The 25234-nt window shown below is 41.1% G+C and overlaps 2 protein-coding genes across 4 annotated transcripts; both read right to left on the reverse strand.

Moving 5' to 3' along the window:
* Positions 1-7: 7 nt before the first annotated feature.
* ubtf (upstream binding transcription factor) lies at positions 8-13742 on the reverse strand. 3 transcript variants are annotated; one of them, XM_080044099.1, is made up of 21 exons: positions 12431-13742; positions 9915-9973; positions 9424-9596; positions 9249-9332; positions 9005-9160; positions 8842-8906; positions 7599-7725; positions 7390-7500; positions 7112-7245; positions 6880-7021; positions 6754-6795; positions 6522-6632; positions 5927-6082; positions 4889-5035; positions 4352-4462; positions 4169-4257; positions 3726-3915; positions 3585-3632; positions 3391-3444; positions 3199-3297; positions 8-2796 (listed from the first exon to the last, which is right to left on the reverse strand). In XM_080044099.1, exons 2-21 carry the CDS (start codon positions 9949-9951, stop codon positions 2662-2664), a joined length of 2211 nt encoding a protein of 736 aa, XP_079900225.1. In that variant the 5' UTR covers positions 9952-9973; positions 12431-13742; the 3' UTR covers positions 8-2661. The 3 variants fall into 3 exon arrangements, with proteins under 3 accessions (XP_079900225.1, XP_079900224.1, XP_079900226.1); XM_080044098.1 differs by lacking the exon at positions 12431-13742 and adding an exon at positions 11761-12296; XM_080044100.1 differs by lacking the exon at positions 12431-13742 and adding an exon at positions 12174-12295.
* Positions 13743-14984: 1242 nt separating this feature from the next.
* Positions 14985-24443, reverse strand: slc4a1a (solute carrier family 4 member 1a (Diego blood group)). Its single transcript, XM_080044336.1, has 21 exons — positions 24372-24443; positions 23174-23243; positions 22814-22869; positions 21770-21858; positions 21629-21675; positions 21361-21526; positions 21107-21242; positions 20935-21004; positions 20771-20813; positions 20458-20642; positions 19961-20168; positions 19163-19366; positions 18908-19056; positions 18155-18349; positions 17794-18039; positions 17599-17688; positions 17274-17440; positions 16216-16457; positions 15931-16100; positions 15341-15514; positions 14985-15079 (listed from the first exon to the last, which is right to left on the reverse strand). Exons 2-21 carry the CDS (start codon positions 23198-23200, stop codon positions 15002-15004), a joined length of 2742 nt encoding a protein of 913 aa, XP_079900462.1. The 5' UTR covers positions 23201-23243; positions 24372-24443; the 3' UTR covers positions 14985-15001.
* Between the last annotated feature and the right edge of the window lie 791 nt (positions 24444-25234).

The raw sequence follows: 25234 nt of genomic DNA on the forward strand, positions 1-25234 counted from the left end.
ACCCCTCTAACTGTTAAAGATCATTTTTATTTGCCCAAAGACTTGAACTACAAGGACATAAGAACACCCTCAGCTATAGAAAACATCAATTTTTTTGTCAAATGATCAGCAGTACAAATTTGTAAAGCTTAGTCGTCTTAGAGATCGCTATAAACCAACAGAACGGGAGAGAAGAAACTAAAAACAGGTGAATTCAACCAAATAAGCTCTCCCCACGTGAGTGAAAAACTCACTGGCCTCAAAAGTCACAGATGAGGGTTTGCCAACTTAAAGCACTAACGAAAAACAATAGCACTCAATACAAAAAAACTATTTACAGAAAAATTACATCAGTTTGTAACCTCGACTCCTCTGGCAACTTCGATCCCCAAGTCACTTTTTACAAACTCCAATCGATCGATATCAGCAATTATTTTCCTTCTCCCTCCCCAAGTTATTTAAATAGTCCACGCTGGTTTTGTTTCAGACAGTGATGAAATCAATAACGGTGAAAATCAGTCCAATTACTAACAGATTAATAATAGTTGCCATGTACTCTTCTGTCTGTGGACCCAAAATGACAGTCATGGAGGTGTTGTCTTAAGTACATTTGTCAGGTGACCAATGACACGACGTCGCCTCGCAACAAAATGACTAAAAACCTTTGGATAAAAAAAAAAAAAAAAAAGATTTAACAATATCTACATTCATGGTGTTGGTAAGATGTCCCCACACAGGCACGTACATGCTCGCTGCAGTCACGTCATGGTAATGCAACAAAACGGTAAAAACAGCACACATTAAAGCAAAGAAACACACACTCACATCCGCATATGTACACGGTTCTGTGCATGCACGCACACAAACTCACACAGAGGGACAGGTATACGGTAAGTGCACACTTTTTTTTGGGATAAGCATCGGACCGAAACCCATACGGATCACTGTCAATACCGTTAACATTTTAAAAAAGAATTGAGAAAAAAATATATGATCAAAAACATTCAATTCGACATCCACAAATGATTCCAGATGGAGCAGAACGCGTCAATTTTCAAACAAACCTATCAACAATTCATATAAACCGTAACTTAAATGTAAAACGGTTCCGAGAAGAAACACAAACCAACTGTATGACACCTAGAAACACAGATTGAGCTGAGCTCCAAATGGGGAGAACAAGTGTTATCCCTTCAATGACAAATCGCTCTGCTCACACAATGAACACTGTTTATTACTGTCAAAAACAGAATTGTTTCAAGACTGATGGATATCTTCTTTGTACTACAAGACATGTCTGGTTAAGTCTGATAAATTAAACCTTTCGGTTACAGACACATGGCAATGGATGTTACAGCGCCTTTGAAAACTATTCCCCTCCCAGTGGATGTGATAAGGCTCTTCAGATGCTTATCGATAGACGAGTGGAACAAAAGTAATTGATTACATAAGTATTGCCTTTAGGGATCAGATGTGTGTAAGTAAAGTTTGAACAGTAAATACACCAGTTTGTGGACGCTTGTAAAACAAATGTGCCAATAAAACAGGGAAATAAAAAAGGGACATTGACATTGACTGAAAATAACCATTCGGGGGAAGGATACAAGAAAATGTTCAAGGCACAGAAGAGCTTACAGATGACAGTTAGGTCAATCATTAGGAAAAAACATGTACAAAAATAACAATTGCTTGCTTCTGTATTGCCAAGTTTAATGGGGAGCAATGTCAGTTCTGTGTTTGGACTTCTAAAATACCTCAAACAACAAAGATCGCAACTCAGCATTGTCTGGTTTTGCTCAAAATGAGAACAAAATTGCGAATGTTTGCCTAAATGTTGCAGTATCACATTCTGTCAGAGCCTTATTACATCCACTTTAGTTCAACTTTGTAAAACAATAAAACGTTTAAAAAAAATCATGTGGGGGGGGTGAATACTTTCTGTAGGCATTGTTATCCTTTAAATGACAACATGGGTAACTAATGGGCTAAATTCTGAAATATTCCAGCAACAAAAAGACATTCATAATGGCTTGATTTTTTTCCTGAAAAAATACCACCTCTTTAAGAACCAAATGATAAAAGCTACATCATAAATTGAGAATAGAGAACGACACGAAAATGTTCTGGGAAAAGAAAATGGAAACATTCTGGAGAGTGCAATTTCTCTGTACCCTGCACACCCCCCTGCCTAGCCCCCTTCCCTAAAAAGGGATCCACCACGCTATGTTCTTTGGCTCTATAAAGCCTGCTCACAACTAATGTCGCCTGTCGTCCACTAAATCGCCAGAATAATAAAATAAAACACTGAAGGGTAAAAATCGTTTCCCTCGACATGAAAAACTCTTGACCCTAATCTATTGAACCGGTAGGTCCAGATTGAAACCAGCTGCAGAAATGTCCATGACATCACCAAACCAGTGGGATGCTTGTTTGTTTTTTGGCATAGAGTCAGAGCGACCATCACACCAGGGAGGGAATGGAACTGATGCTGGACGTTAAGGGCGGGGTCCCCTCTGTGTAGAAGATCAACCAACGAATCAACATAAAGTGGATGAGGCGATGCAGGGTGGGGGGTGGTGGCTCCCTCTGGTGGGGGGAGGAGAGCGGGGTTGGCACAGTGGCAGAGCTCCCTGGACTCTTGGCTCAGCTCAGCGCTGCTCAGTTTATCTGGTGATGTTTGTTTTAGTCTGAATCAGATTCAGACGATGCCTGTGAATTTGATTCGCTGCTGCTGTCCTCAGACTTGTTCTCTTTGTCTTCCGCCTCGTCATCATCGTCGTCTTCATCGTCATCGTCTTCATCATCGTCGTCGTCCTTCTGCAAACAAGAACCAAAGTATATTTTTTAGCACAATCTATGTCAACTTCTTGTCATGGTGTGTTGCTGCATAACATGTTACATTGGAAGTCGGTGGGTCGGAACTGGGTGACCTCACATCTGAGTTGTTCCAGTGGCACATGTCGGAATTTACAAGAAAGCATGTAATGTTTGCCTTTAGCAATCACCTCACCTACAGAAAAGCTCAAATGTTATAACATCAAAGTGTTTACTGCTGTTCATGTGCTAGACAGCCGTGTTGACTGTTGAAGTTTCTCCGAGTTTCGAAGTAGGAATTCCGACCTAAGTGGACGTTCTAGTTGAAATTTACAGAATGGGTAGTCGGAGTTTCCGGCTCAAATGGGCTACAGCACGTGTATTGCAAAGACAGGGGCAACTCACATCGTCATCATCATCGTCATCTTCGCTGGACGAGTCGGCCTCTGAAGAAGCTTTTTCTCTCTCCTCCTCTTCATCATCGTCATCCTCTTCCTCTGTGTCCTGTTGGAAGAGAGAATATATGAGTATCCGCTGACAGCTTCACTTCAGTTTATTTGTGAGACAGGAAAAAGACGAAGCAAACTCGGCACTTACGGATTTCTTGACCTTTGCCTTGGGGCCTGCTGGTTTTGCCGTAGTTCTTCTTTTCTGTAAAGTCAAGCAGACAAACCAGTTAAACACGCCAATGTAAGATTTAAAATGGTAATTCACTGAACAGTAAAACCTTACATTATAACATTACAAGTTCTAATCCAGATGTTAACAGCACAGTGAAACAAGTGACTTACTTGTGAATTATATTCTTTGTAAGTGTTTCTCTCTTGTGAAGACAGGCTCTGTGGAAAGATGGAAGTGTTTGTTAGATAAATCAAGTGCCCAAGTTGTGTTCTCTAATTGCCCTCAACAAACAAGCAATAACAAATTCTTACAGCGAGCCACTGTTCCAGAATGACTTTGTATTGTCTCTGCTTCTCCTCAGCGATCTTCTTGTATTGCTCCTTGTTCTTGAGCGGTAACCGTTGCCAGCGGGCGCCGATCTCAGTCATCCTCTCTTTCATCGGGAGGTGATTGAGCTCTCCGTTGGACAGCATCTCCTGAGAGAACTTTTGATATCCGTTTCTGGAGTGTTTAAAGACGAGGCAACGTTAAGGTTTCAAAGGAAAACGCACAGGAGAAAATGCAGTTAAAATTAGATTTACCGGTAATAATGACTTTATGTACTGTCTCTGTACTTAATGTCCTGTCTGTCCGTAACTTTGTGTTGTACTGTTGTTGTCTAACAAGTCTCTCTTGAGAATGAGACCCCGTGTCTCAACGAAATTACATGAATAAATAAAAAGTAAAAAAAAAAGAAAAAAGAAAAAAAACTTACGATGGTGGTTTCTTAGGTTCCCCCTCAAACTTCATCTTTTTCCCTGAGGCAATTACAGCAGCCGGTGAGCGCATCTCACACAGGTCTCTCTATAGAGGAGATGTCAGTCAGCGGTTAGCTAGGGCTGGCAATGTACAAAGATACCGTCAAGTTCTACTGTACGTCAATGAATTTGCCACAAACCTCGTATCTTTTCTGGTCCTCTGCTGCCTTTTTGATCCACATAATTTTCTCCTTCTTCTCCATAGTGCTCCAGGTTGTTTCCATTGCTTTCTGTGCCTTTGGCCGATCGCTCTGCAAAGCACATGTTCACATTAGAGACACTGTATTTTATCAGCATTTTGTGGTGTATAAACCTCCCTGAACATTTGAAAGATTCTCCTCTGTGCCAACTGAATAGCATTTATGTAAATAAGGAAATGTAAAGATGTATTCAAAGTTTAAATGATATTTCTTAACTTTTATTCATCAACCTTTATTCTCATCGTATGTGCTAGGAATTTACATAAAAGGTGGAATAACGTAATGAGTAATTGTGGGGAAATTATTTAATTTGTGACGCACTGTAAACAAGTTACATGAATTCCAAATGTTTACCCTTTAAAAGCATCAGCATGGGGAAAAAATGCTTTTTGGGATATACTTTTAATGTGTTTTAATAACATAACGGTCTAGAACAAAACTACTGGTTTGTATTAAATGACTAGGAGCTGTGCATACCTTAAATCTGGCCAGGTAGTCACCGATGACACTCTGTTGCCAGATGTCCTGTGCAGTCTTGGGGGGGTCCGGTAGGCGACTACGATCCTCCTTCTCCTTCTTCTCAGACTCGGCCTTCAGGACGGTTTCTAAGCGTTTATACTTCTCCTAAAATTAAAGAGACACAAATATCATTAGACATTAGAACATCTCAGTAGGATTTGGCTACTGTGATAACACTTTTCTACAGTATAATATCATGTAGCGCACATGTGTCAAACTCAAGGCCCGCGGGCCAGATGTGGCCCGCGACACGTTTTGATGTGGCCCGCGAATCAATTCGGCCGATTTGAATCAATTCTGGAAAAAAAAAAAAAATCATATATTTTTTTTTTTTTCATTCTTCATGGAGCCTGTGCCATATCCGCACGTTGGATACGCTTCCAACTGTTAGGAAACTTACGTGGCTTACAGCTAGGAATGTCTGCTGAAAGTTCCACAGCTCAGGATTTTAAGCCATGAATTGATGAACTTGTATCTAAGAAGAGCTGTCAGTTTTCTGAGGGCTGTAGGCCAACATATGTGGCTAAATAGCATGCTAATATTGATGATTGATTGTGTCAAGTGTCAAAGGATTAATGCCAAAATTATCTGGTTTCTAACTTTTGCTTTAAGTTACAATATAGCCAACTAGCTAACGTTAGCTAGCTGCTGATAGCCCTCCCCTTTTGTTTCCAATTGTGGCTTGGCATTTCATTACCAATGTAAAGTGTCATAAATAGCTAACAATGGTGCTGCGTCATGATTCCTAAAAAAACAAAACATGTGATATGTTTTGAATGTGCAGAAAGTTTTGAAAAATAATTAATTTGTCCCCTGAAAATTTGGAAGCGACAACTAGCCATTGTACGCAGTTTATATACTTACTTAGATATGTTCTTTTTATTTTTCGATTAAAAAGAAGGTATGTCAGTCTGGCCCTTAGAGTGATTATCATATCGTAGAGTGGCCCTTTGTGAAAATGAGTTTGACACCCCTGATGTAGCGTATACGGGTTACCTTCTTCTTGTCTGGCAGCTCGTTCCACATGCGGGCCAGCAGTCTTGTCAGCTCACTGTCGGAGAGGTCTGCTCGCTCCTGGTGCAGTTTGGGACGTTTCTCCTCAGAGAAAATGAACATGGCTGAGATCGGCCTTTTGGGTTTCTCTGGACTGGCCTATAGGTTTTGGAGAACGGGAATATCATTAAATGATACTTCAACCTCTAAGTAACTAATTAAAGGTGGAGTCAGCTATTCTGGAAAACGCTTGTTTCCTCATGAACCGTTACATGTTCATACTGTGTGCACTGAAAATAAATCTGGTGTTTATACCCAGTCTAGGCCCTGTAAACTGGTATGTAAACAAAGGGGGCCCACCATAGCTGGCAACATGCAATTTATTGAGCCTTGAAGATGTATTCTTCAGCACACAGTATGTACAGTTAGCGAATCGTGAGAAGATATATGCTGATATTGACAAAACATTTTTTTTTTTACAAAAAACATGCTCTGGAATTGCTGGCTCCACCTTTAAATGCCTGAGAGATAACTTACTTACTGGTTGCATTGTTGTGATTGAAGTGGTAACGGAGTGTATGTGTATACTTGGTCTTACCTTTGCTTTAGAGGCCTTCTTTTTGGCGGCAGGACTGCTGGCGCCGATCCCTTTCCTAAAACCTATCTTCTCCTCAGACAAGACTCGCTGCTGCTCCTCCTCTGACAAACTCTACAGATACACACAGAGCAGGAAACACACATGAGAAATCATTGCAGCACACAAATGAGAATAGCCAATGACAAGCAAACTATTAGCAAAAAAATATAAACATGTTGAGGTAGAGACTTACAGTTAGGAATCTGGTTATCTCAACTTCATACTCCTTCTTCCTCTGAAATAAACCAAACATAAACATTTTAGACAACATAGAATGACTTGTATTTCAAAAGATGTACCTTGATGATTCTGAACTCACGTGTTCACAGCGTTTCTGGTAGGCGTCCTTCTCTGGCTGTTTGAGTAGCTTCCACCGCTGGCTACACATCACCATGCGTTCTGTGCTCGGTACATCCTTCATGTTGGACATCAACTCCGCGCAGAACATTGAGTAACCGTTTCTGAAAACATGTTTAATGTAAAATACTATTTCAAAATACCTTACTTGCAGGCCAGTGGCCTTTAAGCTTTCATTTGAAGCTGTGACTCACGGAGGAGGTTTGTCAGGTCGGCCGTCGGATTTGTCTTTCAGGTGTCTCTCGGCCTTGGTCAGCGTGGACTTCTTGATATCGTCTTCGGTCATGTTTAACTCAGGGTGTGCGGTGATGTAGTTCCGCATCACCTCCTGTAATATCGCAAACAATAAAAACAGTTAACAGTGGGAAAAAATATATATAATACATAACATATTCATACGATTATATCACCATTGCTCCTCACAATTCTACCACAACAGCCCTTTGTGTGATAGGACTCTAGACATTCTCACCTCGTACAGTTTCCTCTGCTCCAGAGACTTGGCGATCCACTTGAGTCTCTTCTTGTCGGACAGCTGTGTCCACTGTTTGCCAAGACTTTCCTTGACGTCTTTGGTGGTCGCCTGGCGCAGACAAAGCCAGTTAAAATCCATACTCCATCACATCATTTCAGTTTAGGAAGGTCATTTTTGTGTGTTGGGTAATAGATGCCTAAGCTTACATCTGGGCGTGTCTTGAGGACGGCCTTCTTCTCGTGGCAATACCACAGCTGTTGGGGTGTCTTGGGCTTCTCTGGTACATTTGAACCTTTTTTGGCGATGCCCTCAACAAGGTCTGGGTGTTCTGTCCTGCATTTGCACATCACAAAACAACATTTTACACAAAACTCATCTTTAATGAGCTGCGGGTGTAGGCCTTTAAATCCGCATTGATTATGACACTTAAGGCCAGGACACACCAGTCCGACTACCCGAAAATGGAGTTTGCCGATTCAGGCAGCTCCAGTCTTCCCGTCGCGGCCAAAAAAATGCAAAGAACACACCAAGCCGACTGCTGACTTTCCGTATGCTCTGCGCGGGACGTAATGTCTCCATAACAGCAGGCGGTGCTAATCTGTATTGTGGCCCGAAAAAATACGGAAGCCGGAAATGATGGGAAAGCTCTCTAGACCATAAACATAGATAGAAATACGTATTTATATTTATGGATATTTAAAGAGCACCATTTTTAGCAGAGAGTGTCGAGCATGGTGTCGAGCAGTCAACACGGGTTGATGCATGTGAGTACTCGCTGAACGAAAAAAACAAACACATTAAAACAATGGCTAACTGTTGTTAGCTGTTTGTGCTACCCGCCTCACTTCCGGGCTTCACTGATTCGCTAGCCCTCCACCAATCAAATTGCTCCAACTGAAAGACTGCCCGCCACCGATTGAACATCGGCTCAAAAGAAGCCCGACGACATCTACGACGACCGATTTCACGGCACACACCAAACAGATTTGTGTCCCCGCCCCCTCCAGACTCTACGACGGCGATTATCGGGCCGGTGTGTCCGGGCCTTTAAAGTTATAGTGTGTAACTTCTGTTGCCCCAATGAGTAATTCTGAGTAATTACAACAACACTGTCTATGCATATACATGTGCATGGATTCTATTCCTTCTGATGTACGTCCAGGTTTTTTCGTGGCAGTCGAATCAACAATTGAAACATTTCGTGGGCCAGGTTTTTTCGTGGCAGTCGAATCAACAATTGAAACATTTCGTGGGCCTTTCTTGGGATTATTCTGAGCACCTCACCCAGTGTTGGGAGGTGAAGCCGGTTTGTGAGAGTTGTGTGGAGCCGATAGGATTAACCAAATTTGTGTCAACTCATTTGGCGATGGCTTGAACATAACATTTATTTACGTGAAAAAGATACACACTAAAGCGTTAATTCTGAATAATAGTAATGAGTATTCTCACCTGAATTTCATCATGCTTATCACAAATGATTCTTTGTCGCTTAAGAAGTCTTCGACATATTTTTTCTGTAGAAATGAAACAATATTTTTGTTAGAATTTTAGAAACTACATCAAAGAGTACCACGATTTAACATGTTAGTCGTTGCATCAGTTTCTGACTGACCTTCTTCTTTTCAGGCAGCTCCCTGTACTTCTTGGACAGGATTTTAGTGAGATCTAGGTTGCTCATCTCAGGATGCAACTTGGCGTACTTGGCCCTCTTTTCCATGAAGAAGCGGAAGTATGGAGTCAAGGGCTTCTTAGGGAAATCTGGGTGTTTCTGTGTATCATGGAAGGAGAGAGAGAAAAAATTAGATCAGAGACAAATAGTTTTTCATTAGTTGAGTTAAATATTGATCTTAACTCACTTTAAGTTTCTTGCCCTTGTAAGGGTTTTTGATGAAGTCTGCAGCATCAAATATGATCTCTGTTAGGGTCCGGAATTTACGAATCTGTGGAGGCAGCAACGAAACAAAATCAGTGAGGCACAAATATTTGTCAGTAAAAAAAAAATCAACATGGATATCACTAAAAATGTCTCACCTCTTTAGAAACCTCCGACCACTTCTGCTTGCACATCTCTGCTGTGAAGCAGCTGAAGGCCACCTTCTGCCAGTCGAGATGGGACTCTGACGTTTTGTATTTGGTCACGTCTTTCGGAGGCAGGGCCAGTTTCATGGCCTCCAGCAGTTTTAATAGGTCATCCTGCGCCCAAACTATGATAAGAAATGAACAATTAGACAGTTAACACCGCTACTGTCTGTTAATTTACAAAACTATCCATAGTGTTATGTTATATGCTAAATGATGTCCAATTGACCTTACGGTGAGAAAGAAAATTATATATTCATATTGTGACTTTGAAGAGTGTGTATTCATTACACAATTCTAACATGTTTTCATCACTACAATTGATATAGCATTCATAACATTATTAGATTAAATCACACGTTTCACAATCACAAGCAGAGGATATTGTGGTGTAGCTAAAAACTGAAAATCAATTAAATGTTCAAGCTGTTAGAATATCCCACCTTGGCCTTGGGTGGATGCCTCCATTATTCCATTCATTTGTGAGTTTGCAGTCTTGTGCCTGCAGATGGAAAAAAAAGAGAAAAAAAATCAAGTTATTAAAAAAAAATAGCAGTAACATTAACATCAGTGAATAAAAAAAAATCATGATTGTAGGTTATACTATGCTCTTATGATTACATTTTCACGTTGAGACACATTTTTTTGAATCACAGTATTTAATAATAATGTATTTTAAAGAGTATGTTATTAATCAGATAGGCGTTGGTTTCTCTAAAACAAGTGAAATGTCTGTTATATAAAAGTTAAAACTGGTGCTTTAAAGTCCCTGAATTCTAATTCGCCTCAACATAATGGTTTGTTCATTACACCGCCCCTTAAACGTTTACGCTACATGGTGAGACATAGGCTATTGCTTGTGACGGCTTCAAATCTCAAATAACACTGCGGAGGGCTTCAACTAGCACAACTAGCAACGACAACGTGAGCCTCTGTCGAGCAACATTTCGCCAGCAGGAATGTGGCGTATTAGTTAGTACTCTCTTTATTCCACCACTAAAGTACCGTGGACACACAGGCAGGAGCCACCATTTTCTCTCTAGGTCTGTTCAGTAATGGAGGATTTTCTGTCGCAACGGAGGTTGGGGAGGATACACGGAAGAAGGAAGCGAATGGACGTGGACGGACAGGCAGCTGTAGGCAACCAGCTGACCACGGACGGGGGATCTGCTTTCGGTCTTCGATGAGGGGGAATGGTGGCTTGGAAGTACTGCAGCCAAATGCGCCACTCGGTGGCGGCGCCTCATCACCGATGTATGCCGATCTAGCTCCGCCATGCAACCCTATAATCTTCTCCTCCAACGTGTATTCGAACTGGAGCGAGGACATCGGTGAAATAGTCGCTTACAGTTAATAAATGTATTTCAATTGTGTTTAGAGGCAGCTTTATGCTTGTTTGGAGTTTCGATTAAGAGCAAAACAGTGTGCATTCTTCAGCGAGGCGTATCCGAGCTGTGCTCCAATGATGGCGGCGGCTCGTTGTTCATCGTGTCCTTGATGGACCCAGCTCAACGCGGTGCCCACGGCTTCACCGAGGCTAGCTACATTAATAATCCATAATCAGCAATAATGTTACTTAAAAGCTGCCACAATGTTTAGTTGGAACCGTTGGAACATCAAATGTGATGTTATATCTTCATTTTCAGCAAAATCACAACATATGGATGGTATAAACTGGGAGCTGATGCACTGCATGGCCAAGGGCAACTTGGCAAGCAAAATTAAGCTTAAATTGGACTTTACTCGGATACATTTCACCTTGCTTTTTAAAATGTTAGCATTTAGTACAAAACGACACGTTTGTTTGAGTATATTTAGTAACAATATCCTGTTTCCTGGAGGGTATATCTGAGCATAACGTTTTTCAAAAGTCATTTAAAAACTGTTGACGTCTGTAATTTTAATAGCAACTGTTAAACGTTGTTCAATTTACGAAAATAATTTGCCCGAATTTGTAATAAACAGTTTTAATCAAAAGTGTACTAATGACCGAGATAAATGACATGCTGGTTAGGTTGGAAGGACGTGCGGAGGCGCAGGAATAAAGAAGAAAAATGGAAAATATAGCCAACGGTTAAACGTGTATCCTCGACTTCACTGTACGAACAAGTTCCTATTTAACGGTAGCCGTAACGGTTCGGCTACATTATTGCGAGGCTAAATTGTACCAACATTGTCAGATAAACCTTAGAAAGGAAACAACATCCGAAGCTGAGCAGCTTCAACTGGCGCGACAAACAAGCTCCAGGACCGCCATGCTTCAGCCCTGCTCTCTACAAGGAAACCTACCGTGACAAGGTCCAATGGCGCACTGCAAACTGAGAAAAACCGATCTTAAAACTAGAGCCAGGGCGGTGCAGACTCCCTTTCTTCCCTCGGTCCAAAACGCGTACAAACGAGATCAAGAAGGCGGGTTCTCCGAGCTCCGTAGTTGGTCGTTGGAGCTGGGGTAGTCGGAGAGAGAGAGGGGGTGAGAGAGGGCGAGTCTCTCTAGCACGGTGAGATATTAAACCGAGATCCCTGATGGCTAACCGAGAGAGGCGGTTGGCTGTTCCGCCAACAGCCGCATGGAGGTCTCGGCGCGGAAACCACCGTTAATTCCACCACGAAAATATCCCTTTTACAGCATTAACATTCGAGTTTCGATGAAGATAACTAAAATAAACCTCTCGGTGTAATTTTTTAAGAAATACTTTGTTTACCTCCGGGTCTCACGTCCAGTTTCTACCCCGCTGTAGAGGACAAGAAATCCGGCTATGGCGGCGTCGACCTCGTCTGTACCCCGCCGCGGCAGTTGGTTTATTTCTCTAGCTACATAGGGGCTACCGACCGCAGTCCGTTAGAAGAAAACAAACACGAATATAACGAGGTTGATTTTCCGTGTTTTGAAGCTTATTTTGGGTTTGTTTACCGCACACTCGCCAATCATGAAAGCGAGCGGCTGTTGTGTTGGCTTTACCTGTCTCTCGGCGTGAGCTTCGGCGTCGTTGTGGAGGAAGAAGGGGAGGGTTGAACGATAGCCAGCACTGCGCCGTCGGTCCCGGGCTCCAGTCCCCGCAGAGATGGTCCTTCCCCCCCGCCTCCATCTCACTCGCCGTCTCCCTCCACTCAACGCACAGCAGATTCTCTCTCTCCATCCAACCATTTCGCTACGCCGAGACATCCACGTTTTTTTGCCCCCACCACCGATCATACACCGTTGTTTCTGAACCCAAACCGAGGGCGATCTCTCGCATTTTTTCATTAGCCTACTACCGTAGGACGACACCGTCTGATCTCAAGCCCAAATATTTGATCAGATATCTTAAAGTTGTAATGAAAGTTGTGCAATTTGTTATATTAAAGTGCAACAAGCTCATCTCACATAGCCTACTCTCATAACTTAATATAATTAACATTACAAATATATTTTTTCAAAAGTTAATGTTCCACATCAATCAATGTCAGATTTCCAACTAAAGATAACTGTAGCATCCATTCTTTTTTCTCAATACTCTATTCCTCTTTTAGCATATTGCAAGGTTGTGTTTGACAGCTTCATTTTGGTCCAGTATTTTTATCTTTCCAACTCCACCTTGTGTGTTAGTGTTTGTGGGCGGATCCTGAGGCCGTCCAATCCGGTCAGTGCGGCTCCGGGAAAACAAATGACTTTCAGGCACTCGGCCTTGTAAAACTGTGCTGCCTTCTCTTGCTGTCGGAAATGTTGCCATCCTTGCACAAGAGATGGCAAACATGAAAGCTGATAAAGAGTTTGGCTGTGTTTGTATGGAGACCACAGGCTATAAATGATCAATGAAGTAGGCCTAGGCTAATGAACAAATAGCCTACACGTATTTTAAACTTACCTTATTTATTCTTTATAACTCTGATCCAGAAATGTTAGGCTTTCACACCCAGGTTTGTTACACAGGTCAGTTTTATATAGAATTTTTAAATTTCGAACTGTCCTTTTTCAAATGTCTATTTAGGCTATTAGGCCTAAAAAACTGCCCGAATTAAATAAAGCTGACCCGTTATAAAGAATTTTAATAAAACAATAAAATAACATGTCCTAGTATTGATTTTTAAGTTTTTAAAAGTATTGTATTATTTCCCAATTTCTTTGTTGTCAGTGGTTACTAATATTATTTAATAATTATTTCTGAACATTTTGGCTCTCCATGACATGTTTTGTTGTATTATCTGTATAGCCTACATAATGTTATGACTAAACCTCAGTCTGTTTTCTTTATGTTAAATCTTTACTAAATCTCATTTGATTTCAAATAAAGTAATTATTACTGGAAACTGCATGCTGCCTAATGTTGTCCCCTTTACTTAAGGTTTACTTTCAGGGAATAATTTTTTTTTAAAGGAAGTTAGGAGAATTTGTAATTTACGTGATAACCTTGAAGGCAGCATGGAGCTGAGTGACACGCATCTTGGTCCAATTGAACTCCCTTCTCTAAAAAGTGAGCATTGCAAGCACTTTATTGGTTGTTTTTATTTATAATAAAATGAAAATCCAGAACATGTACAGTGTTTCAAGCACACAAACACATGATAGGCAACACAAAAGGGCTTAATAGGATACATTTACAAATACGTTTTCCCTGAATATATCATTCGTACAACACTTTGCTCAAAATTATTTAATTGTCCACTATCTACCCATTAAGGCTCATCACATGTTATAATAATGAAAGCTATTACACACTTAAAATAAGTTATAAGTGGATTTCACATCCTTCCATAAACATTCTAAATAGTCCAGCTAAACAAATTGTTGAGTGAACCATACATAATGTCAAATTAGGCTAACTAAAATAACACAATTTAAAACAAATGTTGAGAATAAACAAAGGAAAGGCCACTCTACGAGGCAAAGGCATGTTGCGATAAACCCACAGAATAACATTATTTGTACCTGTGTAAAGAGCTGAATAGTTCAAATTGACTTAACATAAATAGTGCACATTAGTTTATGTGGAATCATATTTTAACGCCATGGGCAGATCTACAACTTGGCAGCACCGGTAGTCACTTTAAAGCTATACTGTTGTTATGCACAAAAATATATAGAAAATAAATGTACTATCTATGGATTTACCTCAAATCTAAAAGGAAAATACCTTTCATTTGAAGAAGTCATTAGTTTTTTCCTGCTTCAAGAATATTTTACAAAACTAACTAAGAAATAAAAGAATCTTAAAAAAAAATGTCACCTGAAAAGATGAAATATGAGAATAAAATGTGGGAAATTAAAGGGCTCAGGAAATCTTGATGACATCATGGACCTTTTTATCGGATCTATGTTGTGTTCAGGGTCACATACATAAATTTGTCTGCAGGAATTAAGTAGGAATTCTAGAAATAAGAGGTATATTCCTTTAAAGATATACAAAAATGACAGAACAGAAAAGTTTAAAACTGTAAATACATATATGTTTTTTAAAAGAAACCTGATATTGAATTTTCACATAATACTGGCAGGTCAAGAATTGAGTTCATGTGAAAGTTTGTAAATGAAACATGAATGATTTGATGTTGTTTATGGCAGTGGGGACTCATGGTACACATCAATTCCAGGTTCCTCTTCCAGCACAACTTTGGCATCATCTGCGTCCAGCTGCAAGACCAACACACCCAGTTACAACCAATAAACCGGCATATTAGTTGAGTTAATTTTTTTTTCACATACAGACAATATAAAAACACATAGTGATAAAACATAAAAGTTCATGTGTGGGTGCGGCAGAAACCTACAGGCTTGTAACCCCCCCCCCCCCCCCCTCCCCCAAAACATTACAAAAATTCAAGAAAATACAAGATGCAATCAAATGAGCTTTGGTAAGGGGTGATTGTAACAGAAACTTGAGGATGTACTTACACATTTCATCTCCTTGACAGTGAAGAGTGTTCCGGTCAAGGCCATGCGCAGTGGGATGGTGAGGATGAGAACAAAAGGCAACGCCAGAGAGAAGGCACTGATCTTCACCATCCACAGCATAGCCAGACACACCAGCTGGATCAGAGTGAAGAGATGCATCTTCATTGTGGTCACCTGCACACGTGGAAAACAGAGGAGAGAGTTTTCAGGGGTGTTTTTTAATTTCTGTGCCCATTGGTTCATAGCCTGTCAAGTGTCTATCTTGCCATATGTGTGCAGAATGCCACATACAAAATACAGTTTATACACTACAGCTCTGGAAAAATTAATATTTTTTTTCTTAAATCGGCATCTCTACATAAATTCAAGGAAATGCTATAAATTAATATTTTTTGTCTGAGAATTTGGGTAAACATTTTCTCATAAGTCAGTAGAGTAAGATAAAATGTCCATTCCACTCAAACACATACCAATAAATATAAACCAGAGACACTGATCATTTGGATTGGTCTCTTCATTTTTTTTTCAGTTTAAAAAATGTATCAATAATTCAAGCAAAGTTATACGCTGTATCTGACGTGGTTGCATACCCTGTTGGCGTAGGCGTCGGGGGGGAAATATTTCCTTGGCGTAATCAACAGAAGGATCCTGTCCCACATCTGGATTCCACTCAGAGAAGTGATACCCATGTAGAGGAAGATGCCGAACAAAGCTGTCATAGGAATCATCTTCAGGAGGGGCTCCATGAAAATAGAAACACCTGGAAGTCGCAGAAATGGTGAATGATATTGAATATTGAATGAAGCTGGTTATTTATTCTGAAAAACCTTTTATGTCTGCATCAGTGGCGCTGTACTGTAGATGGCAGCACTTACCAACCATGATGGCCACAAGCATGCCACTGATCCTCTGCTCGAGCACCTTCTCGATCTCCGGTTTGGGGCCCTTGGACATGACGGTGAGAGCGTTGGCGTGGGTGACGGATCGCACAGTGGCCGCACTCAGCCAGGGCATCCCGAAGATAGAGGCAATGCCCCCCATGGTGACCAGGATGAGCAGATCCATATGAAAGCCGGACCCTTTCACCATCTTCCTCTCAGGTTTGCTCACAATCAGCCTGGGAATCCATGGTTGGGAATATTTGATTTTTTATTTATTTAGAAGTTTTTTGAGCAGGGACAAATACATTGTTTCATATACAATATAAAATAGATGCCATGCATACAGGTTTCTAGTCAAGACTAATGTGCAACCCCTGTCCCTGGCTAGGCCTTTAGTAAAAGTTACACACAAATAAAAATACAGGAGACATAAAGACAAAAACAAGGACAACGATTAATGTGTGTGTGTGTGTGTGTGTGTGTGTGTGTGTGTGTGTGTGTGTGTGTGTGTGTGTGTGTGTGTGTGTGTGTGTGTGTGTGTGTGTGTGCGTGTGCATGTAAGAAACAGAAAATTCTCAAATATTAAATAACTAGTGCAGTTCTTTAAAGCCCCTAGAAATCTGGTCGAAAATTATTTAAAAAATAATCAATATATATTATCAATGTTGGGTGTACCAATACGCTTTCACCAAAATCTGATTGAAAATAAATGTTCATAAATATTATAGAACTTAATTAAAAGACAGCTCTTCTACAGACAGGACTGTGTGGGCGTCGCTATATCAAACAGTCTCCATGGCAACATTCATTGTTTTTATGGAACGTTTGTGATTGCTTCAAAATAGTTATTGTGTAATAAGGATCAGAGCATAGCCCGCCTCATTTTAACGGAATTCCTGTCAAGTTTATCAAACTTTAATGACACTATCTTTAATGTGGATTGATACATATGGCTAACTCTTTTCAGATGCTTTCTACCATGCAACTAACTCCCCAAATCACATAGTTAGAAGGTTTTCAGTGGACTTTGGATAACCCTAACCCTCACTCACGTCGTAATCTGGGACTCCAGGAAGATGAGGATGAAGACTAGCAGCGCTGGCACACAGCAGGCACCCATCATCCAGATGGGGAAGGCCTTCTTCTCTCCCATGGGGTTGATGAACCAGCCTCTGGCGTTGGGGTTGGTCACTTCGATACCTTTAGGCACGACCAGTTTCTACACGGGGATAAGGCGGTATTCAATCAGCACGTTTATCACCTCAAAAATATCACATAAGGCAATGTTTTCTTCTCAGTAAATCATTTGGAAAATTCTGAGCGTATAAGAGTATGATGATTGTAACCAGGAACATCAGAAGTCGACACAAAACGTACCTGAGTGTAGGCATCCTCAATGCTGATATCCACAGCAATCATGAAGAAAATGGCGATGGGGACACCGAAATCTCCAATCAAACGACGGATCTAGTGAGACACAGAGCAAGGGACGCACAAGGGTACAAAAAACTCAATGATGGATTCTTCATTTAGAATACATGACTAGAATACTACACACAAAGTTGATCGTACCGGGCCGGGGAAGTAATGACCATTCTTGAAAATGCGGAGGAAGTACGCGACGGAGAAACAACCAAACATCAGGCACATGGACAGCAGGGCAGTGTTGGGGTAGGCCCTTTCAATCTCTTTCTCGTGAATGGTTAAGTTGCCATCCTCATGTTTCTCGACGTGCTCCACGAGGATTGGGTGAAAGGGGTTGTCGGCCGAAACGTTCAGATGATCGTAGTTCAGAATCAGAGGGTGGGCTTTGAAGATCTGAGCAAGAGGAGACGAGAGGAGTCAGAGGAAGCAAATTAAGAGACAATAAATGACGCTGAAGGGAAATGGTCTCAGATGTGTGAAACGGATGAACAACATGATGTTAGTTAACCTTCCCGAGCTTGCTGAAGGTCTCGTAGATGAAGATGAGAGAGATGAGGATGGAGAAGATCTCCTGAGTGAAGCGGGAGATGAATCGGACCAGGAAGCTGCCTTCCACAGCCACGATGATGATCACGATCACTATCAGCCACATCCCCACCCAGATACGGCCCACGATGTACTCAATTTCCTGGGACTTGCAGAACTAATATGGAAGGAACACAGGGAAATTGATGTCAATGGTCACCTATTATGCAAAAAAGACATACTGTACTGTTTATGTGACTTGAAAAGACAACCCTCTCTCTTTTTCTCCACCTCGTTTCTAAAAACATGTGTTCAAAAACCCCAGTCAGATTTCTCTCCCCTTATGAAGTCATAGGGTAAGAAGCCACTCCCCCCATTACCAAGCTAGCTCAGTACTACCTCCACCTTTGATAAGCGCAACCTCAGATACCCGTGAATCTAACTGGCAATGAGATCCAAACTGGCAGCTGGATTCAGAGTTAATGAAAACAGACTGGGATTTTTGGAAGGCGGGGCTTCAAGAGACTGGCTAAAATGGAGTGTTTCAGACCGAGGGTGATAAGAGGAGATTTAGCAATGGCACAGTGAGAAATATAAAGACACTACACCATGAAAACAGTTACTAGTAGAGAGAAGTACATTTGAAATTCTGAAAATTAGCATAAATTGCGACCTTTAATGATGGAACAAAATAGTTTTATTTCAGGAGTTCCAACATCTGAGAACTCATACGTACAGCATAGAAGGCTTCCTCAAACACCAGCAGGGGTCCAGAGAAGCCGATGACAAGGACAGGCTGGGCGGCGATGATACAGAAGATGATTCCTTGGATGCTGGTGGAGATCATAAGCTCTGACACCCCCATCATTTTATCAGTTTTGTCAGCTATAGGATCAGAAAACAAGAAAGAATTGTTCATCATTTCAAAGGTCAATAAACTCCCTGCAAATGAATGAAGACAAGCCTTTCTATTTTGGAACTGTCTTTTTACCCAGAAGCCCTCCGAAAGTGATGGCTGGTGACAGGGCAGCGAAGTAGATGAAGATGACGGCGGCGAGGACCTGAGGGTTCGCAGCGTCTGTGTAGTCGCTGATGTAGTGACGGTAGCGACGCTTCAAGTCCTTGGCCATGCCACCGAAAGGGTAGCCTGTACGGGCCAGAGGGTCCTCACGGGGCGGCTCTGGAGCTTTATCAACTGCAAACAAATTAAACTGTGATTAATATTGATTATCTGATAAATCTGCCTTTTTTTCTATCGATTTTTAAGACAAGGTTGAGTTTTTTCTTATTTCTACATTCGTCAGTTTGTTCTGTTTTTGTTTTGTTTTCATGATGAATAGATTCAATTAAAGGTACAATATGTACCAATGTTTGAACTTATCTTCTTAAAATTAAGACCACATTTTCAATGAAATCCTGTTTGAAAAGAACATGTTGCTGCACAGTGCATGTTGTTCCCTTAAACTCGCCGAATATTTAACGTTTTATTTGCAATTATGAGAGAAAAAAGACGAAATTGGTCACTAATGTATTCTAGTTAAAGAGAAGATATTGAGAGATATCATTCTTCTCATCAAAATCTCTGCCAGAATGTAAATAATTTCCTTGAATGTTAGATGTTTTCCTTCTAAAGATATGTTTAAACGTGTTTTGTCTCGTGTTCCTAAATACAGGTAGTATATCATATTGCAATTTAGCAGGGCAAAGACAAAAAAAAGTCTCACAAATGGAGGACGGAAATAAGATTTAAGCTGTTAAATGAAGGCTGCTGTGTATTGTAAGCACTGACTTTGGACCCTGTCACCAAAGGCGAGACGGGTGTCGATGGGACGCAGTCGGTCGCGTAGCATCTTCTGCTGGAAGTTGATGATTGGCTCTAGCATGTCTTTATCTTGGATCTCAGTTGGAGGGATGACAATGCTGCAGTCCATGTAGTCAGCGATGGCGTTGGTCAGATCTTTGTCAGTTTGGGCCAAGAAGGCTTCCAGGCAGAACACCTGTCAAAGCAGGGACATAGAAAGCTTTGATTAACCGCTACCAAACACAGTAGGCTACTTAACATATAATTTTTTTAAAGAATAATGTTTGCGTTTTTTCATTTGTTAGACAGTATGAAGGTAGAGAGGGGGCTGACATGCAGAGAACGACCCGGGCCGGACTCGAACCCTGGTCCTCTGCAACAAGGTCCGAGCCTCATGGGGGGGGCACTCTAACCACTACACCACTTCACATCTCATCTTAATAGTAAAGCTGTATTTCTCCTCTTTCACTCTCTCTCTCTCTTACCCAGTCAGCCATCAGGGCACCCATGGCGCGACCACTCTCACTGTAGTCTACTTCGCTGTCGCTGGGGCCCACCAGCACAAAGACAAAACGAACAGGGACGGGACACTCCAGGGCGGACTCCATCACCACAGAGTCGCTCAACCTCACAAAAGCAACCACTGGTTTCTTCAGGGTGTCCAGGACACCTATTGAAAATAATGAATATTGGAGGGGGAAGAATGCTTAAAAAAAAGAGACATATTTGATTCCACAACCACAAACATAAACAACTTGGAACACAAAACTCCATCTGAATTATACAACCATACTGTACCTGAAAGGACAATTGAGCCCTCCATGTTGTCGGAGCTGTCTCTCTGCAAAAACAGCAGGTGCAAGAGTACAATATTGTATTATTTTAATACAGTACATTATGCTGATGCTCAATGGATGCAAATGGACAAAAATGTATGAAAAAAACTAAAAACAAATGTATACCTTTTTGCAAACAGAAAAGGACTGCATCTCAATATCTCCGGAGGATGTTACCGCAGGTTGCCCTGACTGACTGCAAGGACAAGTCAAATGAGCAAAGATTCAGGCCCTTTAAACATGTATTATGGCACCATGGTCTCTTATAGAGGGACATATAGTGGGTCCTCTGGGTTACCTGCGTCTCATGAGGAGCGCTCTCAGCAAGCCATCCCGATCATCGGCGCGGATCTCATCCTTGTCCAGCAGCTCATCAACCACCTTCTCAGCCACCGCAGACAGAGAGCTGGCACTCAGGTCGTAGATGAAGGCACCTAGAAGAACATTAGAGTTGCTTTTGTAACTGGAAAGATTTGTCAAAACGAGAACGAGTTTGATTCAATCGTAGAAGTATACTGATTTCCCGCTTCTTTCTGAGGTTCCAAAGCTCACCTGTGCTCATGAGCTTGCGGAGCTGGATCAGGCTCTTGAAAGTGAGGTAGGACACGTGAGAAGGGCCCCATTTTCCTGTGGCGGTGTTCAAGTTCTCCTCGTAGCCAATCCAGCGGCCAGTCTCCTGCCAGCAGCTGCCCTGGAGCTCATTCAGCTCCACATAGGCCTGTGGTAATAGGACAGTGGTTAGATAACAAACATACCACTGGATAACATTGGGTTATACTCATGAACCTATGTATCTGATATATGAATCACGTCGACTCACTTGTGCATCCCCTCTTGTGGTGGCATTGGTGTTCTGGTTCAGATATGCTGAAATAGAGAGACAGAAAAGTCATTTTTTTGTGTAAAAAATATATACATTTTCAAATTCCTAACAACTGCACAGCTTGTGAAGTTATCGTACCGGTTGAATCGCTGGGGATGGCGATGGTCTGCATCGGCGGCTCATTCTCCTCGCCCTGTTCCATCCTCCCCAGGTCATAGACGCCACTCCTGGTGTTATTGAGAAAGAGAAATATTACATTAACACTATGGATGAGCTATTATACTTCTCAAAAACATCTCTTTATGTCCCACCAGAGATAAGGGACGACATGCAAGAGGCCTGTCTCACTGCATGTGAAGTGAATCAAATCAACTGTTTGAAGGAAATTTAGGATTTTTTTGTGTGGAATACGCACTCCCACAATTGTGTTTGTAAGGTAATGTGACTTTGAAGCCTGTGACTGTAGTTAGCAAAAGTATAGGCGTCAACCCAATTCTAAATTCTGATATTAGTGCCATTCTGTTCTTGGCCACAAGAGGGCAAGATTGCACAACTTATTTATTCTTATGACCGAAAGCGACAGTGAGTTTTGTGCCTTGTGTTTTGACTCTATCACCAAAAGCTGTTTAAATATACTACCTGTCTTAGAGAACAATGCCTAATGCTGCTTTCACATCATTGGGAACTTCTTTACCACTTTCTGACTGTGTCTCTGTGTGAATTTTGAATATGTGTTAAAAACTAAAAAGTTGAATCAGACAGTCAGTGTTCATAATTCAAGATAGCTTAACCCTGAAGCCTGAAGTTAAACCTGCATTAATGTGAGTTGTTTGGCCACTTGTGGGCAGTGTAAACAAGATAACAGTTTGGTCCCTTCAAATGCTTTGTGAGATTGTTCTTGTAGCTAAATGTGGTGTTTATTAGAACTTGTTCACTTGTAGCAGCTAGATTTTGAAGCTGGAAATAATTGAAAACATTACAGTTATGGTAAATAAAAGCAAAAACAATGTGCCTGATTGGAGGAAATTGTTTGGGTCGTACTTATCTTTGGAGCACTGCCTGATAGGCTTAGTTCAGTGCACAAATAGATTTGTCTTTTCAGAAACAGGATGCTGAATTCCAGCATAACGTTACATTACATAATACACAGCGGTAGAGGAATGCAAGTGCTGAAGGACTCACAGTCTAACTGGAGAGGGGAAGGCTGACTCATTGTCCTCGTAAGACATGTCACTGCCCTAGAGGAAAGAAAAAAATAATTATTAGAAGAAAGTTGGATGAAATAGAACATTTGTATTGCTGCAAGATTTACTGAACACTTCCAATTCCACAGTCTCCATATAGAAGAGATCTGATGGGACTACATTCGACATATTCACTCCAAGTCTTTGTCTAAAATCTTAGCTGCACATACTGAAATGTTGTCTGTGGTGCTTCAATATTACAATATGTTGTTTAAAAATCATGTTGTAAAATGATGTAGTGAATATTTACATGAATATTTTACATTGTTTAATGTGTCAACGGGGAAAAAATACCAACCTCCTCAAAATTGAAATTGGTTTCCATTGATGTTGATGTCTTTGAACTCTCAGCTACTCTTATACATTACCTAGGACAGGAACATACAGAATAAACACAAAAAGGCAAGAAAAAAGAAAAACACTGACCATTAATATTTCATCTGTAAATTATTTTCTGATGATCTCTGAGATGTGGGTTTTGACACACTTTCATTGCAGACAAATGCAGCTTCTTTTTCCAAAATGCACATAAAATATCTTAGCCAAAATAAAAAAAAATTGCATAGTGAACCTTTTTTGGTGCATCTTTTAAGAAGATAGCGGACAGTCACGTAGCCGTTAGGAACGTGAGCTACGTTATACAGTAGTTCAAATACAAGTTGCACTGCGGAACCTTATCTTTGGGTTACACCCTTCTTAAACCACACACCTCTATTCTCTTTAGGAAGAAAAAAACTTAAAATGCAACTACTGCATCATCAAGTGACATTAAAGGTGTTAAATTTAAACTGGAATAACACAACAACTCACAATTTTAAAAAAATCCTCATAATACTGTATATTTCTTATTTTTGGCAGATTGCATTTTAATTTTAATTTTTTTTTTTTGCAAAACTGCAATTGAAAACATTTCTGAGCAGACAACCTCAATAGATGTCAAGCGAGTTCTCGGAATATGTTTTTACACTCACATACTTGACAAGGAACATTAATGATTAATAGTCATCCCTGAAAGAAGCAAATCTACAGATAAAGGCCTGTATATCTAATCATGTCATGGTGCTGCATAAGACATTACCATTTAAGGATTAACCCTTCACTTTGTAACACTGAGATATTACAGATATTTTAGCCTTGATAAACAGATGATGAAAATTGTTACTGGCTTTCACTATCAGAAGATAATAATCCCTCTTGACTTTGACATCAAATTAGTCAAATAAATAAAAAAGCTTGAATTTTCTGAACAGTAACTATGCACGACAAACATCTTTGTATATAAAAGTTTATATTATTATTTGTTTTTTAAATAATTTTAGCTCAAGAAAAACAATTTGGACTGAACTCCCGCCCTTATCTCAAATAAACATGACAGGTTCGAATATGCTCCTCTCCCATCATTCAAATCTCTTGTTTGACCTCTAACCTTTAGTCTTCTACTACTAAAAGTACCAACAAAGTGTGTCTGAGCTCTATCAGTAAGGCCACACCCTTACCTGCATGCAGGTACCTCCACCTGCTCTCCGGCACTGGAAACAGGACGATCTCCGTTGTGTCAGCGTAGACGTTGCCCGGCGATAAAGTGAGAGTCAGGACAAAACGAAAAAAGTACAGAGTGCAGAGAGGGGGGGGGGGGGGGGGGGAACACCCACACCAAACTACGTCGTCCCCTAAGACGGTGCTGGACGCTGCGGGGGAGATAAGGCCAGAGTGACAGACAAGCAGCCATATCGGCCCGGGACACATTGACACAGGGATATCCCAGCCCAAATTTTGGCCTGCTCCACCCTCACAACTTGAACTGGGCCCGAGTCTGGTAGGGGGTCAGTAAGAAAAACCTGTAGGCCCGGATCTCATGGCTGTTTGAGGGACACATTAGGGGGTAAAGAGGGTAGGAAAAGGGGGCAACATCCAGTATCAGACGGAAAGCATCTTTAGTGCGTCATCTTGTTTACTCACTGGGGATTCCCCTATAGTGATGAGAGGGGTAGTTCCTCTGCACCTGATCATCTAGTGGAAAGTGAGATAAACATATTAAAGCCAACTTATTTCATCACAGCTCTAAAGCTCACTTAGTTTGACTGTAGTGCATGTGAGTCGCTGAGACATCCTCTGCAGCTGAGTGGAGGTGGATGCTGCTGGTGGTCCAACCCTGCAGTCTGATAGCAGATACTGACACAAGGCTGCAGTGCAGTCTGGCACTGGAAAGGACGCTTGGCACAGATTAATACACCCACAAAAGAAATATGTCACATGTCTGAACGGATAAACAATTCATCAGACTAATGCCTCAATTGAAATATAATAATAAACCTTGATAAGGCACCTTCCATAAAAGAAATACAGTCCTTTACAATAT

Source organism: Ammodytes marinus (genome assembly GCF_949987685.1).
Source record: "Ammodytes marinus genome assembly, chromosome: 16".
In the NCBI taxonomy this organism is placed as follows: domain Eukaryota; kingdom Metazoa; phylum Chordata; class Actinopteri; order Uranoscopiformes; family Ammodytidae; genus Ammodytes; species Ammodytes marinus.